At 37.1% G+C, this 14,575-nt stretch overlaps 1 protein-coding gene across 1 annotated transcript in view; it reads left to right on the top strand.

Moving 5' to 3' along the window:
- Window positions 1–14,575, top strand: part of ADAM7 (ADAM metallopeptidase domain 7) — an 83,662-nt gene that overhangs the window by 57,914 nt on the left and 11,173 nt on the right. Inside the window, exons 12-19 of the mRNA XM_011968853.1 lie at window positions 1,479–1,653; window positions 3,107–3,196; window positions 4,235–4,430; window positions 4,825–4,927; window positions 5,371–5,557; window positions 11,565–11,645; window positions 12,471–12,549; window positions 13,065–13,170. Of these exons, the coding sequence (XP_011824243.1) occupies window positions 1,479–1,653; window positions 3,107–3,196; window positions 4,235–4,430; window positions 4,825–4,927; window positions 5,371–5,557; window positions 11,565–11,645; window positions 12,471–12,549; window positions 13,065–13,170 (1,017 nt within the window). The remainder of the gene's footprint in view (window positions 1–1,478; window positions 1,654–3,106; window positions 3,197–4,234; window positions 4,431–4,824; window positions 4,928–5,370; window positions 5,558–11,564; window positions 11,646–12,470; window positions 12,550–13,064; window positions 13,171–14,575) is intronic.

The following is a 14,575-nucleotide window of genomic DNA, read 5'->3' on the forward strand; positions in this document are numbered from 1 at the left end:
AGAAAATTTCAAAAGTGGATTTTGAGTCAAAACCCATTATTGTAGGATATGTTGTAAAGCTATGGAATTTCCTAAAAAGTCTATTACATAACTAGGCATGGGAGTTTCCTTTCTGGGGCTAAATCTTGCCAACTGGTAGTGTCTCTCTCTAGTGATACCATGAGAGAAATCCCAAAACTCTTTCTGGGCACATTGCAAAAGTACACCATGAACAATTAGTACCAATCACTACCAAGGCAATTAGGGGAGAAATAGACTCTGCATGCTTTGTTTTGTCATCTTTTCTATAAGCTATAATGTCTTCCTTCACATCTTTATTCAAATGTTATTCCCACCAATGTTTTCCCTGGCCACCTGATCTAGATCACACACATATCCTGGCATTTCACTTCCCACTTGTCTTCTCCTTAGTACTTATTACTATCTAGCATATTCTCTGTTTCATGCATTCAGCTTATTTATAACTTTACTCTTCTGCTGAAATATAAGCTAGTCCCACAAGGTTAGAGGGTTTTGTCTGTTTGGGTCACTGTTATATCACCACTCTACTAGAAAAGTCCCAAACACATATTAAATACTCCATAAATAGTTACAGAATAAAAGCATGTCCAGCATTCCCCATTGTACTGTAAATTGCCAGGCAGTCAGGTGCTAAGTCTCGCACATCTTTGAATCCCTTCAGAGCAGGTATATATAAAGCACTATATATAGTAAGAAGTTTCTTGGTGATCAATGCTTGCACACATTGATTATATGAAGTAACGTGGCTAACACAGCCAAATGAGATGACTGGCATAGAATAAGAACTCAGTAATTAATATTTAGTTTACATTATTATTTACATAATTAGTAATATTTTACAGAGTCTTACCGTCTCAGTCTAGTGTAATCAAGACTCTAAAGGCCTACTGTATTTAATTATTATGTCAATAATACTGTTAAGGAAGTCAAAAGGAAAGGAAGATGGAAGGGAGATAAATTTCAGGTTAAGAAGTATATCACATTCCTATGGATATGTACATTATTAAATCAACCGCTTGTCTTAACAAATTTATAGAGAACCACTTTGTGCCAGGCACTGTGTTAACTAATGTTTATTTTTTAAAATTGCACATGATATAATTATTGCTTTGAGATGCTTATAATCTAGTAGAGATGATAAACAAGTATATAGGTTATTTCAAGAGGACCAAATTAAAGAGGATTTGGAAGCAATAAACATACACAATCAGTCTATAACGTGGGCTTCAGGAAGGATTTGCTAGAGGATCTATAGCCAAGATATTTTCACTAAAATAGCATGTGTTCACTGTGTTTTGAGAAGATATTTTCTGTAATAAAGTAACCCAGTTACTTCCCTGCTCTAACAGTAAACATTTACATTTGTTCTTTCTAAATGCTTCATAAAATGCTCATAGCTGCCGCACCACTATGCATTGATAGGATTAATCTTTATTTTCACTTCATTCTATCTCTAGCATTCCTGCACTGAAATTCAGTAAATGCAGCCAAAACCAATACCACCAGTACCTGAAGGATTATAAGCCAACATGCATGCTCAACATTCCATTTCCTTGCAATTTCGATGATTTCCAATTTTGTGGAAACAAGAAGTTGGATGAGGGTGAAGAGTGTGACTGTGGCCCTCCTCAGGTATTTGCAAACAGTGCTATCTTTAAATTGCAAAATTTATGATCAGGTAGAACCTAGGTAGGGATGTGACCATTAATCAAACCAACCATGGTGTTCCTTGTAAAGCTTTTAAAATTTTTGCTTTCCATTTTTATTTTTATTTTTTAACAAATTATTGGTGCAGCCTCATTCCAAGGCTTCTTATCAAGTCATGAAACATGTGTAATGACCTTGCTGGAGATCAGCAGCATCACCTTTCCTTGTTTATATACAATTGGTTCTGCTTGTGACAAGGGCCTATAAGCGTCCTTAAGTCTGATGTCTCATGCAGAGTCTGCTCTACAAAATCTCTTACTCAGTCAAGTTTTATTTATTAACTTTTGAGGCTACCCTGTATCACAGTTGGATAGTTCCTGTTATTGGAAAACTCTTAATAGAGCACAAACGTTCTAATGTTTCATGTATTTATCATAGTTGTGGTCTCTGGAGCATTTAGGGAAAGCCCTTGAGGCAAATTTTAAAGTAATTCTTAATATGCTTTCCCCATCATAGAAGCTATTTCTTTCAAGAGCTTATCACATAGGTATGTGTTCTATACAACTGCCTCTCAAATTAATAAATGCAGATGAATCACCAGGGGATGTTGTTAAAATGTGAACTCAGATTCAGTAAGTATGGAGTGGTTCTGAGATTCTGCACACCTACCTAGCGGCAAGGTTACAGTGATGCTGCTGGCCCAAGGACCACAATTTCAGTAGTTACAGTCTAGATAATGCACAATACCAGGAGGTCTAGTAGGACAGCAGTTAGAGACTCCATAATCAGACTGGGGACAGTGACCTGTCCAAAGGTTATAAGAATGTCTTCAAATGTCTCAGGTTAAACGTAAAGAGGCTCTTAATTTTGGAAACTGATCCTCCTGTCCATATGCATTCTTTGGAATGGTTCCATGGATTCATTCTAACACATGAGGTACCTTATCTGGCCACACTCTGTTTTCTTTGAGGTTTTAATTTTGTTTGAGAAAATAGGGCACAGGTTACCATTTTGATGCTATTTAATGATACATTAAAAAATAAAAGTCAGCCTGAAATTATGAGCAGCTTGAGCAAAATGTAAAATGAGATCTTCAGCAGTTGAACTGTCTCACATCATACTTCAGTACAGGGAAGCAGTAAGGCCCTTCAAGGAAATGGAGATCGTTAGGATAATTGAAGATTGTAAATGTTGGACTCTTTAATTCTGTCAGTAAGAATCCATTATCTGTAGTGTATCAAACAGCACAAGAGAAGGAGAAATAGTAAAAGTCCCAAACACCAGTTCTAAACAGTTATCTGTATGTATGTACCACAGCCAACAATCATGCATTAGCATTTAACTGTAACAGATTACACAGAAGCACAACTAATTAATTCTTCAAACAGGAGTCAAAGCACATATCAACTTCTCATATTTCTTTTGTGGTTATTGCCAGGAGTGTACCAATCCTTGCTGTGATGCACACACATGTGTTTTGAAGCCAGGATTTACTTGTGCAGAAGGAGAATGCTGTGAATCTTGTCAGGTAAGGTCGTGTGCCAGGAGAAGGTTTTTGTTTGTTTGTTTGTTTTGTTTTGTTTTGTTTCAGTTTAAGAATGTGTAGGATCTAAGAGTTTTCTAACCACTGGACAGCCCTGCATCACTAATTCCAGAATGAAGCTAGGCTTGCAAGTACCCAACAGAGATTCTTGTGAGATGCTCCAACATCTGAGCATTGGGCTGTGCTATGGCCTGGGGAGTGGAGAAACATCAAGTAGCAATTGGAGTTTTAGGAGGGAAGTCACATGACCAGCTCTATTCTTGCTCCTTTGTAAATAATCACCAATCTGTTTAACCTCAGCTGGGAGGATGGTTGAAATCCCAAGGGTGAGCTAAAAGGGAAAGGGGTTATATCAGGATTGGAAAGTGGTAGTGGCTAGTAAGTGGAGAAACGTTCCTGAGGAAGACAACCAGAAACCCCAGTGGCTCTGCCCGAGGGTTTATTGACACTTCTTTCACCCAACTTTATTGTGAACTCACAAAGAAAACAAATATGTCTTATGCATCTTCAAATTCATCCAGAACCCAGCATAATTAAATTCATATTGAATGGCTGGATGAGAGAATATCTCTATGCAGTTCCCTCCAGCAATGAAAGCAAGGGTATTCTTCTCCACTTCATATGCAGGAATCTGATTTATTAGGACTGGAGATTTCCTCGTTATAGGCAGGGGTTCCCAGTTTGAGGTGGGTAGGGGGTAGGCAGGGCGTGTACTGGATCCCTTGGAACAAAGAAAAGACAAGATAAATGAGAACACCTGCCCATTTCTTCATTTGATGTACATCCCAACTCTCCCTAAGGCTGTTCTAATACCAAATTTCAAAAACATCATTTTGTCGTTCCTAAAATTACATGAGTGCCAACACATTTACAAATGAGAATGATTCTTGGTGGAATGGAGAAGGAAGCTATGATCCATCCTTAAAACCTTTTTTAGATGAATGGGTCAACTTTCTGTCTACTTACTAAACCTTACCTACCTAAATGTATCCAGGATTTAGTCTCTTTGTATTTCCTCAACAGATAAAAAAAGCAGGGTCCATATGCAGACCAGCAGAAGATGAATGTGATTTTCCTGAGATGTGCACTGGCCACTCGCCTGCATGTCCTAAGGACCAGTTCAGAGTTAATGGATTTCCTTGCAAGAACTCAGAAGGCTACTGCTTCATGGGGAAATGTCCCACTCGTAGGGATCAGTGCTCTGAATTATTTGATGATGGTGAGAGATAATCACAGTGAAGGATTCACATAGATGATGGCCTCTATTTCTCTGTTATTGCCCTGTAGGAATTGGGTCAAGATCAGAGATAATGTCATTTGTGGCGTTATTCCAAGATAATGCTTAGCATTTCTCTGTATATTACCTGTCATATTAGTTGATCTTAAGTCTAATATTAACTATCTCAGTATATGAGTTATGTATATTTGCTACAGTTTTATATCTCCAGCCTAAAATATTCTCCTGAGGCAATAGGATGGTTTTTAAATAATGTATTCCATTCTACTTCACTATGACATGATTCTGAAAGTTTAATTACATTAGAAAAATAAGGTCTTTTATGATTCATGATAGTCATGCTTTTGTTTTACTTTTAAACCATTTTTTACCCCAGAGGCAACAGAGAGTCATGATATCTGCTACAAGATGAATACAAAAGGAAATAAATTTGGGTACTGCAAAAACAAGGAAAACAGATTTCTTCCCTGTGAGGAGAAGTAAGTGCCCTGTGGAAAAAAAGTAATTTGCCTTCTTACAGCACTTTGTCAAAATCAGAATGGCTCCTGTCCCCAAAGCTGTTAACCTCTTTTTACTGAGATCGGGAGAAGAGGGAAATAAGGAAATCTTGGTGTCCTGATTAAAATCATGCTAATTCAAATTACTAATAAAAAAAAAATTCCCCTGTAAACTTAAGCCAGTATTGATTTGTGAGGTTCACAGGGAAATCCAAAAGAAATACAATTATTTTACATTTTGTACGGACTCATCTCAGTTCTCAGGGCCAAGACTTTGCTCACTGGTTTTCTCGGCCCATTCCAGCCTCCTTAACTTGGTGAGAAACCTGGATCTAGAAAAAGAGTGACTGGGAGGCTTCACTGCCAGCCTAGTCTCAAAAGCTGTATTTCTAGTTCCAAGTTGGAATATTCTCCCTTTCCTTCAGAGATGTCAGATGTGGAAAGATCTACTGCACTGGAGGGGAGCTTTCCTATCTCCTTGGAGAAGACAAGACCTATCACCTTAAGGATCCCCAGCAAAATGCTACTGTCAAATGCAAAACCATTTTTTTGTACCGTGATTCTACAGACATTGGCCTGGTGGCGTCAGGAACAAAATGCGGAGATGGAATGGTAAGACAAAAGACCTTTGTTTTATTAAAACGTCTTAGTTCAATCCTTTAAAAACATTATTGGATACTGTAATTGGTTCCAAAGAGGCCTAGATATGGAAAAGGAAAAAATATTGACAACTATTTTTTAATGAGGAGCAGAGTAGCAATAACACTGTAATAAATATCCATTTTGCCTAATTTTAGTCATGCCAAATGACACATAATTGTTACAAATGTGCTTAATTAGTAACTTACAATGGATATCTAATGAAATTATAGACATGGATTTTTCTAATTAATGTGACTATAAAATAGCCTCACGTCTTCATTTATTCATTCAATCATATTTACTGGCCATATACTATGGTGCCACTGACTGTACAATAAAGATAAGCATACATGAGAATTTCACACAGTAAAAATTAAATGATTACAGTTCAACAAATTGCTTTCTTAGTGGTGTGACCAATGTACATTGATGTCTAAATGAAAAGTGGCTGACTTTGCTTAGAGAAGATGAAATGGCATCTTCAATGAGTAACAACATTTCAGCTTTGACTTGAACATTTTAACACACAGGAAACAGGAGAAGACATTTTAGCAAAAAATGCCTGTACAATATGCAAAGGTACGAAGTGTATGGCATAATTCAGATAACCAGCAATTTCAAAGTGGCTTGACCTTTGGGATAAATGGCAAAAGATGCAATTGAAGAGAAGACAGAATGGGAAAGAGTTTTTTATGGCAAGATGACAATATTAGAATGCATACTCTAAACAATAGCTGGCTCATAAAGAATATATGGAAAACACATGATATTTTGCCCCCAAAATCAGCGATCTAAAATTGAGTAGTTTCTCTATGTGATATGTCTTCCCCTCTCTCTCTACACTATCACCAAAAGTATTACAGTGATATTTGTATAGTGTGATAGAGAAATAAATTGGAAAACCAAAGTTCAGAATGTAAAAAAAAAAAGAACTAGAACTAAATATTTAATAGAGATTTATGTTTTGAGTCTATATATTTAACTATACTACTTCCTGTTAAAATGATTAAATGAATATCAACATGCTAAGAAATCTATGTTTGTGAAGATTAAGGTATGTATGCTAACTGCAAGCTAAAAAATTCAAAGCTATTCAGCAAGACAAAGTGTGAAGCCTCAGGTAGATGAAAATACCAAAAGATTTGCTATTCACCTCAGTTATGAAAAACCAGCCTGAAATACAAAGCGTTTCCTTCTTTAAGAGTGGCAAAGACTGAAGAAAGGGGCTTATAGAAAGGCAGTTGTGAAGAAATCCACCTCCATCTCCTAAGTACACTGTGACCATGTACTCCGCATAGAGAGCTCATTCCTTCAAGAGAAGGCTTAGGGCAGAAGCATATCCATCACAGCGGTGCCAGTTCTTCAGCCAAATTCTAAGGAGGAAATTCATGCATAGTTAATGCTGGTCTATGTAGGTATCACAATGATGTGAATGGAAAAAAAATCTTCATTTTGGCATTGATATGCTATTTTTAGACTATGAGTTATGGGACGTTATTCAAATCTGTTGTTTTAGCAGGGCTTCTCTAAAACCAAAGGACAAGAAAAGGAGTAGGCTAACAAGACAGAAAACATTTTGGTAATAATTGTCCCACTCCAACCAAACAGCCATGAAAAATTCAGTGGTCTGACTCCTTCTACATCAGCAAGGATCAAGTGGGAAGCCTAGTCTTCCATTTTCTTCCAGCTCTAACAGATGCCCTGGCTCCAGACAGGGTTTCAGCAGAGGCTTATGCGGAGTCAGGACATTCACCATAGCTCAGTGGTGATGAATTCTTCCAACCCCACAGTGTCATGAAAGTATGTGAGGAGGCTGGGTTTCCATCCTAGCTGGCATGAGTGAGGCAGTGATTCTGCTAAAACAACAGGTTTGAATAAGATCCCATAGGTCATAGTCCCCAGAGTATCCAGAATACAAGTGAGTCACTCTTCATACAAAGAACCAGGGAAATCTCAATTGAAATGACAAAAGACAATCTCTAGATGCAACAACAAGGTGGCACATATGTTGGAATTACCTGACAAGGAATTTAAAGCTGCCTTTATAAAAATGCTTCAGTGAACAAATATGCATACACTTGAAATAAATGGAAAAATAGAAGGTCTCAGCAAAATAACAAACTTCCAGCAAAGATGTATAAAATATAAGTAAGAGCCAAATGGAAATTTTAGAACTGAAAAATTACAGTATGGGAATAAAAAAATTCAGTGAATGAGTTCAACAGAAGAATGGAGGGAATCGAAGAAAGAATCAATGAATTTAAAGAAAAAAGTAAAAATTATTCAATCTCAATTGCCATTTCAAGTAAAGGTGAACATAAGGTAGAACTGGAGCAAAGATGACTCTTGTTATGTTTCAGCAAACAGACTGGTAGCATTTTGCCCCTGTTCTAGAGATTTATGGAACTGTGAACTGGAGAGATGATTTAGAGTATCTGGTGGAAGAAATTTCTAAGCAGCAAAGCATTCAAGAGGTGACTTGGGTGCTGTTAAAGGCATTCAGTTTTATAAGGGAAGCAGAGCATAAAAGTTCAGAAAATTTGCAGCCTGACAATGTGATAGAAAACAAAACAAAACAAAACATTTTCTGAGAAGAAATCGAAGCTGGCTGCAGAAATCTGCATAAGTAACAAAGAGCCAAATGTTAATCCCAAAGACAACAGGGAAAATGTCTCCAGAGCATGTCAGAGATCTTCATGGCAGCCCCTCCTATCACAGACCCAGAGGCCTAGGAGAAAACGGTCTCACGGGCCAGGCTCAGGGTCCCCATGCTGTGTGCTGTGTGCAGTCTAGGGACTTGGTGACCTGCATCCCAGCCACTCCAGCTGTGACTAAAAGGCACCATGGTACAGCTTGGGCTGTTGCTTCAGAGGGTGGAAGCCCCAGGCCTTGGCAGCCTCCACGTGGTGTTGAGCCTGCAGGTGCACAGAAGTCAAGAATTGAGGTTTGGGAACCTCGGCCTAGATTTCAGAAGATGTGTGGAAATGCCTGGCTGCCCAGGCAAAAGTTTGCTGCAGGAGTGGGGCCCTCATGGAGAATCTCTGCTAGGGCAGTGTGGATGGGAAATGTAGGGACAGATCCCCCATTGCAGGGGCACTGCCTAGTAGAGCTGTAAGAAAAGGGCCCCTGTCCTCCAGACCCCAGAATCATAGATCCACCCACAGTTTGCATTGTGTGCCTGGAAAAGCTGCAAACACTCAACGCCAGCCTGTGGAAGCAGCCGGGAGGGAGGTTGTACCCTGTAAAACCACAGACGCAGAGCTACTCAAGACTCTGGGAACCCACCTCTTGCATCCGTGTGACCTGGATGTGAGACATGGAATCAAAGGGGATCATTTTGGAACTTTAAGATTTGACTGCCCTGCTGGATTCAGACTTGCATGGGGCCTATTAGCCCTTTTGTTTTGGCCGATTTCTCCCATTTGGAATAGCTGTATTTATCTAATACCTGTACCCCCATTGTATCCAGGAAATAAGTAACTTGCTTTTGATTTTACAGGCTTATAGGTGGAAGGGACTTGCCTTGTATTGAACAAGACTTTGAACTGTGGGCTTTTGAGTTAATGCTGAAATGAGTTAAGTCTCTGGGGGACAGTTGGGAAGGCATGATTGGTTTTAAAATGTGAGGACATGAGATTTGGGAGCAGCCAGGGATGGAATTATGTGGTTTGACTGTGTCTCCACCCAAATCTCATCTTGAATTCCCACACTTTGTGGGAGGGACCCACTGGCAGGTAAGTGAATCATGAGAGCAGGTCTTTCCCATGCTGTTCTCCTGATAGTAAGTCTCATGAGATCCAATGGTTATTATAAGGTTGAGTTTTCCTGCACAAGTTCTGTCTTTGCCTACTGCCATCCATGTAAGATGTGACTTGCTCCTCCTTGCTTTTCGCCAAGATTATGAGACTTCCCCAGCCACGTGGAACTGTAAGTTCAATTAAACCTCTTTCTTTTGTAAATTGCCCAGTCTCACATATGTCTTTATCAGCAGCATGAAAACAAACTAATATAATGTTCAAAAATGTCCTCCTTTATCAAGAGAAAGTTTTTGAATGAAATTTTAAAAGATATTAAATCTATATTAAGACGTGTAATTTGAGATCAAAGAGCATTGCCTTCAAAGTACAAAATATGATTACTGGTTTATATGTAATGTAGGCAGTAAACCACTGAATGGATATTACAAAAAAAATCAATAAGTTAGATGCTAAACTTCTTAACACAATAAGATAAAGGAATTTTAAAAATCAAAGAAAATAAATAAAAGCAGGAAATAGATTTCTAAAAAAGTCATCACAGATTTAATCTGAATTCTAAATTTAAAAAAACAGAAGAGAGGTGAAAATATAATTAATGAAATAATCACAATGTGTCCCTGATCTGAAGAATGTATGAAAAAATTCACTTAGTACCAGGAAAAATTTATAGAAAGAGATGAGTGCTTTTACTTACCCTCATGCCTTGAATGTCAAAAATAAAGAATACATGCCATAAGCACAAAAGAGAAAAGGTCATTAATTTGCTACAGAAAGAAATATCAGGTTACCATAATACTTGTCTGCAACAAGTATCCAGAAGACAATGGAGCAACATCTACAGAGCTTTGGGGAACATAATTGTTGAGACCCTAAAACTATATTTACAGCCAAGTTATTATTCAGACAGAAAAGCAACAGAATAACACTCTCACACATATTATAACTAATAAAATACATAGTAATATAGACTCCACCTGTTTTTTGAAAAGACAAATAGTTCAGAATGTATTCCAGCCAACAGAGAAATAAATTTAAATTTAGAAGGTAAAATAAGGAGATAGGATATTAAAGAAATGATTACAAGCAACAAAATCTATAAGACTTTTGAGTAAATTCTAGTTATTAATTATAATATATTACAGCGATGTAAAAAATCTCAGGAATAATAAATAATTTTGACAATGTAGAATCTGATTTACTCAATCAAAAACTTGAACTGAGAGAAAGAGGAAAGAAGCAAAAACATGATAAATTTCTTATCTTACAGAAGGAGGAATTAATGGTGATTTTTTCTTGAAAATGATAGAATTATTTAGATTCAAATATATTAATGTTAACCAAATCAACCTTTAGAAATTAGCATATATAGCTTTCAAATTAGAGAAAACAATAGCTGAATAAAAGTGATAAATATAGTAAAAGGTAAGCTACAATGTCTAATGTTGGAAATCAACATTAATTAAAATGAAAAGGAGTAAGAGTGTATATATATCATTTATTCCAATAAATATGGATGCATTAAGTTCTCCCTACAGAAAATGTAAATATAATATGGATATATTAAGTTCTCCCTATAGAAAATGTAAATATAATCTTTGAATTGGTGGCAATAAATGTTTAACTATAAATAAAATTAAAAATAACAGTTAAAAATTAAATAAATGAGTAAGGATGAACCAGGCAAAGACCAAAAATAACAAAACCAATAATATTTTGGTGATCAAATTTACCAAGAGAAAGGAAAATTTAAAGCAAAAATATTAAACACAAATAAGATTAATTGATATTAATAAAATGCCCAACCATCAATTAATAAAATGCCCAACTGTGATATAATAAACATACATTGTTAAACCAAATCAAAAGAAAAACTTCATTGAAACAAAAGAAACTGTTGCAATTACAGTTGTAGAATCTTTGACAGACTAATATTGAAATAATTACTCAGAACAGAACATAAACATTTTAATGAGCTTAAAATATTTGTTTGCATGTATAGTACACTCCTCAAATATTTATAGAGGATTTCTCTATCCACAGAAGAGACTACATGTGGAATTTTACAATAGGAAAAATTACCTAACTTACAATTAAATCATGTAAATTGAAAAATTTCATATGTAAATTACATGCAAAATTGTGTGCTTCACATTGCATTACATGAAATTACAATTTCACATTAAGTCATTTTAATTCATGCTTGGTTACTTCATTTCTAGGTGTGCAACAATGGTGAATGTCTAAACATGGAAAAGGTCTATAACTCAACCAATTGCCCCTCTCAGTGCCATGAAAATCCTGTAAGATATGACTGCTTTTAAAATTAATGTCTTATCAGCCATATATTTACTTTATTCCTCATATGTGCATGTATATGTATGTATATATGTATGTTTGCTGTTTTCTAAGTCAAATATATATTTGGGATTCATTTTTTCATGTGTTATCAACAAAATTGATCCAAGGAGCTAAACCACATATTATTATACACAGATATAGCCAGTGTTACAAGTAAAGCTTTCATTATGGTACTGGTTATCTAGAAATTCAGTGATTAATGTATGTATAAAGTTTAAATCCGATGTTTAAAGTTGAACCTATTACAATATGTCTTATAGTTAAATTACACCAATGTCAAGTTAAGCTTTTGAGAAAATCGGCAAATATTGTATATTTTTTCACTTAATAAACACTAATTCCAGCAATTACTAACAGTTTATGCCTAATATCACTCATATGCTGGGTTAATCAGTAACACTTATATAGTAATACACACACACACATATCACACACACACACATATATATATCAGGTTACCATATTTATCATACATATCATATATTTATCTAGAAAGATAAATCATGCTGTCTTGTTCATCTGCCTTTGAATTTGTCAGTATCATTCTCTTATTCAAAGGCGATTTTCAAAGATGGCTGCTTCTTGTATTTTGTTTACTTATTTTTATGCATCATTGATTTTCTTAGGGAGTTTAATTAACTAATAAAAAGTTCGTGCTTGTGCTTGTGTGCATGTATGTTTGATGTACAGGTAGTACTAAAGTAAGTGAGTTGCAGAACACAACTTATATCAGTCATTTGAGAAAATATCATTGACTGCTCTTCCAGATGGATGACCATGGACTCCAGTGCCACTGTGAGGAAGGACAGGCAACTGTAGCCTGGGAAGAAACCTTAAATGTTACCAGTGAGCATCCTAAAACAAAATCTTTCATGTATCAAAAGCCTACCCAACGAAAAAAGTTGTTTTTCTTATTTTTCAAGTCTGCTACTTATTTGTTGTGTTTTGATATGGATTTGTATGGTCTTCATATTATTTTGCATGAATACCCAAATTGATTTTACTGCAATTCCCTTTTATAGCGAGTGTAGTCTCTTCTAGCTCAGTTAGGTTTTCTTAGGTCTTCCACAAACCCTCAACACACAAGGGCTTTTCTGTAGTTAATAACTGACAACCAAATCTCTTCCTGATGATTGTGGTTCCCTTAAATATAATGGAATACTGGGTGGAGTGTCAGTTGCAAATACAAATGGTAATTTGTATAATGTTTGGGCTTTTTACTTTACATAAAAATAATTGAAAGGAGAATCAAAGTCCTATAGAAAGGAATAAGGAGCATTGTAACAGCTCCATTAAATGTTAATATTCCACTGTTTTACAACTGATACCCTGGCTGAAGGCCGTGTTTTTTCATGTTGCAGATGTTGCCATCTTGACTGTTGTGCTTGTCCTGGTTATTGTCGGTATCGGAGTTCTCATACTATTAATTCGTTACCAAAAATGTATCAAGTTGAAGCAAGTTCAGAGGTACATATGCATTTTCTATGTGTTGAAGGGAATTGTTACTGAGAATATATAAGCTTTGTAGTTATAGAGGATATTCGATGGGGGGAAGTATAAGCTTCTTACTGAAGATGGGTTAAGAATAGTAGTAACTCAAGCTTTTATGTACTTGCTCCTATCCAGATGCTAATATCAATGATTCCCAAACTTTGTGCACGTTGAAATCACCAATGGATCTTTCAAAAAATACTGATGTGGGTTGAAGACATTGTGATTTAATTGTCATTGGGTATAACTTGAGCATCAGTATTTTAAAAATCTTGTAGATGATTTAATTTTAGCCATAAGTGTATACCATAGTTTGTTTATCCCATAGTTTCTGATTCTCCCCACATCAAGAATCAGAAAGGTGGCCGACCCCGCCCGCTTGCTTGCTTGCTTGCCTGCCTGCCTGCCTGCCCGGCGCCACGCAAGAGAAGGTGCCAGGGGACGCGGAGCGACTAGAGGCGCGCGGTCCCGGCCAGCTCCGTCTCTGGCGTTGGCGCTGCGGCCGTGGCGGAGGACTACGGCGACGAGGACGAGGGCCGCTCTTCCAGCTCTCTGCGTGCCGCGCCGCTCCGCTCCGCTGGCTCACCATCTGGAGTGCAGACTGGGAGGCGGGATGGAGTGATAGGGAAGATGTTTATAAATTCTTCTGTGGGATCAGAGGGCACGCCTATTGTAACCAGAAAACTCCAAGTATAGCAGCAAGGATGGATGAACAGGCTCTATTAGGGCTAAATCCAAATGCTGATTCAGACTTTAGACAAAGGGCCCTGGCCTATTTTGAGCAGTTAAAGATTTCCCCCAGATGCCTGGCAGGTGCGTGCAGAAGCTCTAGCCCAGAGGACATATAGTGATGATCATGTAAAGTTTTTCTGCTTTCAAGTACTGGAACATCAAGTTAAATACAAATACTCAGAACTAACCACTGTGCAACAACAACTAATTAGGAAGACGCTCATATCATGGCTGCAAGCTCAGATGCTGAATCCCCAACCAGAGAAGACCTTTATACGAAATAAAGCCACCCAAGTCTTCGCCTTGCTTTTCGTTACAGAGTATCTCACTAAGTGGCCCAAGTTTTTTTTTGACATTCTCTCAGTAGTGGACCTAAATCCAAGGGGAGTAGATCTGTACCTGCGAATCCCCATGGCTATTGATTCAGAGTTGGTGGATCGTGATGTGGTGCATACATCAGAGGAGGCTCGTAGGAATACTCTCATAAAAGATACCATGAGGGAACAGTGCATTCCAAATCTGGTGGAATCATGGTACCAAATATTACAAAATTATCAGTATACTAATTCTGAAGTGACATGTCAGTGCCTTGAAGTAGTTGGGGCTTATGTCTCTTGGATAGACTTATCCCTTATAGCCAATGATAGGT

This window comes from Mandrillus leucophaeus, unplaced genomic scaffold (assembly GCF_000951045.1).
Source record: "Mandrillus leucophaeus isolate KB7577 unplaced genomic scaffold, Mleu.le_1.0 Scaffold86, whole genome shotgun sequence".
Classification (NCBI taxonomy): Eukaryota; Metazoa; Chordata; class Mammalia; order Primates; family Cercopithecidae; genus Mandrillus; species Mandrillus leucophaeus.